Source organism: Myotis brandtii, unplaced genomic scaffold (genome assembly GCF_000412655.1).
Source record: "Myotis brandtii unplaced genomic scaffold, ASM41265v1 scaffold3489, whole genome shotgun sequence".
NCBI classification, from domain to species: domain Eukaryota; kingdom Metazoa; phylum Chordata; class Mammalia; order Chiroptera; family Vespertilionidae; genus Myotis; species Myotis brandtii.
In genome coordinates this window covers 41,937-46,013 of record NW_005363422.1, presented here as the reverse complement: position 1 = coordinate 46,013, position 4,077 = coordinate 41,937, and the positions used below count along the sequence as shown (strand labels likewise).

At 68.4% G+C, this 4,077-nt stretch overlaps 1 protein-coding gene across 1 annotated transcript in view; it reads right to left on the bottom strand.

Annotated features, from left to right (window-relative positions):
* The window catches only part of AHNAK2 (AHNAK nucleoprotein 2), a 23,552-nt gene extending 19,579 nt beyond the window's left edge, over positions 1-3,973 (bottom strand). Inside the window, exons 1-4 of the mRNA XM_014544031.1 lie at positions 3,662-3,973; positions 2,855-2,996; positions 2,314-2,498; positions 5-808 (exon numbers count right to left, since the gene is read on the bottom strand). Coding sequence (XP_014399517.1) covers positions 5-808; positions 2,314-2,498; positions 2,855-2,996; positions 3,662-3,958 — 1,428 coding nt within the window. The 5' untranslated portion in view covers positions 3,959-3,973. The remainder of the gene's footprint in view (positions 1-4; positions 809-2,313; positions 2,499-2,854; positions 2,997-3,661) is intronic.
* Between the last annotated feature and the right edge of the window lie 104 nt (positions 3,974-4,077).

Genomic DNA, 4,077 nt, shown 5'->3' with positions numbered 1-4,077 from the left:
GGGCCTGCCTGCCTCCTGCGGTGCCCAGCTCTTTTCCTGTGGAAAAGCTGGAGGTGGGCGTCTGTAGGTTTGGTGCTCGGGTCTGGTACTCGGCTGGTGGCCCCATGGGCGGCCTCACCGGCAGGGTCTTGCAGGGATCACCTGTCAATGCCCGTGTCCAGCCTCTGCCTCCCTCCCCGTGGCCCGCCCCGGCTGTCCCCCGCGGCACACTCTCCCCGTGGCCCTGCCCCACCTTTGTCTTCTTTCGGCGTCTGGGCGCCATGCCCGTTCCACCCTCCATGCTCACAACAGGTGGCCCCTCCGGGGTCTCTGCCGCCCCGCCCTCCCTCCTGCCCTGCGCCGCAGCCCTGGTGTCCTGTCGGCTGTCACCCCAGGACCCTGCCTCTGCAAGGTGGGGGGTCTGGATAGTCCCGCCTCCGGCCACTCTGCCTCGGCGCCCCACCGGCGATGGTCCCTTCCCGGAGCCCACCTTGAACCTCAGGTTTAGGAACCTCCTCCTCCTCCGCTGGCTGCCGGCCCCTGCCGTCCGCTCCCGCTCCCGCTCCTCTGCCAGGAACTGGGCCTCCGTGTCCGAGCTCGTGGGGGACCCATTGGGGGCCTGGCCCCGCTCGTAGGCCTCGGAGGAGCTGTGCGACCTCCGGGGCCCACGCTTGCTCTTCGTGGCTTGGAATTTGGGCCAGGACAGCCTCTCCCTCTGGGCCCGCCGGCCTCTGCCTGCCCTGGACTTGGAGATGAGCCTCTCCTGGTCCCCGTCTCTCTCCAGCGTCTTCACGGGTGTGTCTGCGCTCCCCTCGGCGACATCCTCGTCCTGGAACACAGGGAGAGGAGCCGGTTGGAGCCGGTACAAGCAGTCCGCGGCCCTGGGCTCAGGGCCACCCCCCCTCCGGCCTCCCCGGGGCCACGGCGGGCTCACCTGGGTCCCTGTGTGCTTTGGGGCGCGCTGAGCGGTGCTGGAGGCCCAGTCCTCGGGCCCTGCAGCCGGGAGCTTCCGTTTGATCTTGAACTGGACCTTGTACGGCTCTGAGTACTGAAGTATTTTGAGAGCATCCTCGTAGTTAATGTGGTCAAAGAAGACGGTCGCGCTGAGCAGCTGATCCCCTAGACAGAGACAGAGGGGTCGTGGCCTTAGCTCCCCCAGGTTCGCCCTTGCTGGGACGAAGGGGCCTGCAGGGGTGCGGAGGGGTGTGGAGGGGCCTGCAGGGGTGCAGAGGGGCCTGCAGGGGTGTGGAGGGCCTGGATGGGTATGCCTGGGCTCAGGGCCACCCCCCCTCCGGCCTCCCCGGGGCCACGGCGGGCTCACCTGGGTCCCTGTGTGCTTTGGGGCGCGCTGAGCGGTGCTGGAGGCCCAGTCCTCGGGCCCTGCAGCCGGGAGCTTCCGTTTGATCTTGAACTGGACCTTGTACGGCTCTGAGTACTGAAGTATTTTGAGAGCATCCTCGTAGTTAATGTGGTCAAAGAAGACGGTCGCGCTGAGCAGCTGATCCCCTAGACAGAGACAGAGGGGTCGTGGCCTTAGCTCCCCCAGGTTCGCCCTTGCTGGGACGAAGGGGCCTGCAGGGGTGCGGAGGGGTGTGGAGGGGCCTGCAGGGGTGCGGAGAGGCCTGGATGGGTATGGAGGGCCTGCAGGGGTGCGGAGGGGTGTGGAGGGCCTGCAGGGGTGCGGAGGGGCCTGGATGGGTATGGAGGGCCTGCAGGGGTGCGGAGGGGTGTGGAGGGCCTGCAGGGGTGCGGAGGGGCCTGGATGGGTATGGAGGGCCTGCAGGGGTGCGGAGGGGTGTGGAGGGGCCTGCAGGGGTGCGGAGAGGCCTGGATGGGTATGGAGGGCCTGCAGGGGTGCGGAGGGGCCTGCAGGGGTGTGTGCACAAGAGGGAGTCGCCATGTGCCCAGCCCTTCCCTCCACGGAGCTCTGCGCGGGCAGGTGTCCCCCCTGTCACAGGGGAGAGAGCCCAGCAAGGGGGCGACATCCTGAGCTCCGGGCTGGCCCGGCCCCTGCAGACCCTCCCATGCTGATGGGACCAGGGGAGCAGGGACGGGCGACCAGGGCACCTTCTCTCAGGCTGAAGAGCTTGGCGGCCGAGGAGTCCTTCAGCACCTGCTTGACAAAGATGCCCTGGTCCCCGCCACCCGTGACGCTGTAGCCGCTGGCGCCGGCCTCCACCTCGGTCTTCAGTGTCACCTCGGTCGCCTCCTGCGTGGACGGAGCAGAGCACCCCGGGCAGGGAGAGGAGCCGGTTGGAGCCGGTACAAGCAGTCCGCGGCCCTGGGCTCAGGGCCACCCCCCCTCCGGCCTCCCCGGGGCCACGGCGGGCTCACCTGGGTCCCTGTGTGCTTTGGGGCGCGCTGAGCGGTGCTGGAGGCCCAGTCCTCGGGCCCTGCAGCCGGGAGCTTCCGTTTGATCTTGAACTGGACCTTGTACGGCTCTGAGTACTGAAGTATTTTGAGAGCATCCTCGTAGTTAATGTGGTCAAAGAAGACGGTCGCGCTGAGCAGCTGATCCCCTAGACAGAGACAGAGGGGTCGTGGCCTTAGCTCCCCCAGGTTCGCCCTTGCTGGGACGAAGGGGCCTGCAGGGGTGCGGAGGGGTGTGGAGGGGCCTGCAGGGGTGCGGAGAGGCCTGGATGGGTATGGAGGGCCTGCAGGGGTGCGGAGGGGCCTGCAGGGGTGTGTGCACAAGAGGGAGTCGCCATGTGCCCAGCCCTTCCCTCCACGGAGCTCTGCGCGGGCAGGTGTCCCCCCTGTCACAGGGGAGAGAGCCCAGCAAGGGGGCGACATCCTGAGCTCCGGGCTGGCCCGGCCCCTGCAGACCCTCCCATGCTGATGGGACCAGGGGAGCAGGGACGGGCGACCAGGGCACCTTCTCTCAGGCTGAAGAGCTTGGCGGCCGAGGAGTCCTTCAGCACCTGCTTGACAAAGATGCCCTGGTCCCCGCCGCCCGTGACGCTGTAGCCGCTGGCGCCGGCCTCCACCTCGGTCTTCAGTGTCACCTCGGTCGCCTCCTGCGTGGACGGAGCAGAGCACCCCGGGGCCTGGGTGAGCACGTGCGCGTCCTGCCATGGGCCCAGTGCTGGGGCTGCCTCCTCCAGGAGAGCCGTTTTGCAGGAAGCCAGCTGCAGCCGCCTAGGGGGGCTGGCCGCCTCCTGTCCCCGCTCCCACCTGCCAGGACTCAGGGGCAGCCCGTCCACAGCCCTCCAGCCCCAGGGGACTTGGGGAGCAAAGGGGAGGGGCTTCTGCTCCCAGCTGTCAGAGCCTCCATGCCCCCCTCCCCCACCTCCCTCCCCCATGTTGTTCATTCTTCACTCGCTGTGAGCTCTGGTCGCCAATGAGGCCGTTGGTGCTCAAGCCGCCCGCCCGGGTCACAAATGCGGAGGGAAAAGCAGCAAAGGGCGCGGCCTGCCTGGCCTGGGCGTGGCCGGCAGGGCTTGAGGACTGCCAGGGACCCCGATGACAGACAGGTGGCCTCAGGGGCAGTGCCCCCTCCCTGCTGGGAGCCCACAGAATCCAGCACCTTCCGCAGCCCGTGCAGCAGGCAGCAGCCTCAACCACATGCGGCCGAGCAGGGAGGTGTGTGGGCAGCTTTCGGCTCCGGCACCGCTCCTCTGCTCAGCCTGGTCCTCTGGCTGGAGCCCTGGGGGGCGGTCCACCTCCCTGACCCCGTTCCCACCAGACGCACCTCCGAACGGCTCATCCTGGAAAACGTCCGCGAGTCCCCGGAATCCCGCTTCCACCAGGACCTCCGTCGCCCGGAGGAGCCTGGCCGGCTTTGCGTGTCTTCCTGCGGCCACAGATACCGGGTCACCCTCCTGCCCGGCCCGGGGACCGAGTGACTTGGGGAGGCAGGAACCCCCGGGCGGGGCTGCGTGCAGAGGGGGCTGAGGGCCTCCCAGTGGGGCATCACCTGTCTCCGCCCCTGCCGCCCACAGGAGCATGAGATCTGCTCCTCACACACGTGCACAGACATGCGCACATGTGCGCGCGTGCATACATACATGCATGTGCACACACATATGCGCACACGTGTGCGCACACCTGCTTGACCAGCTGAAGGGAGGGGTGGGGGGCAGAGAGGGCAGCCGATCA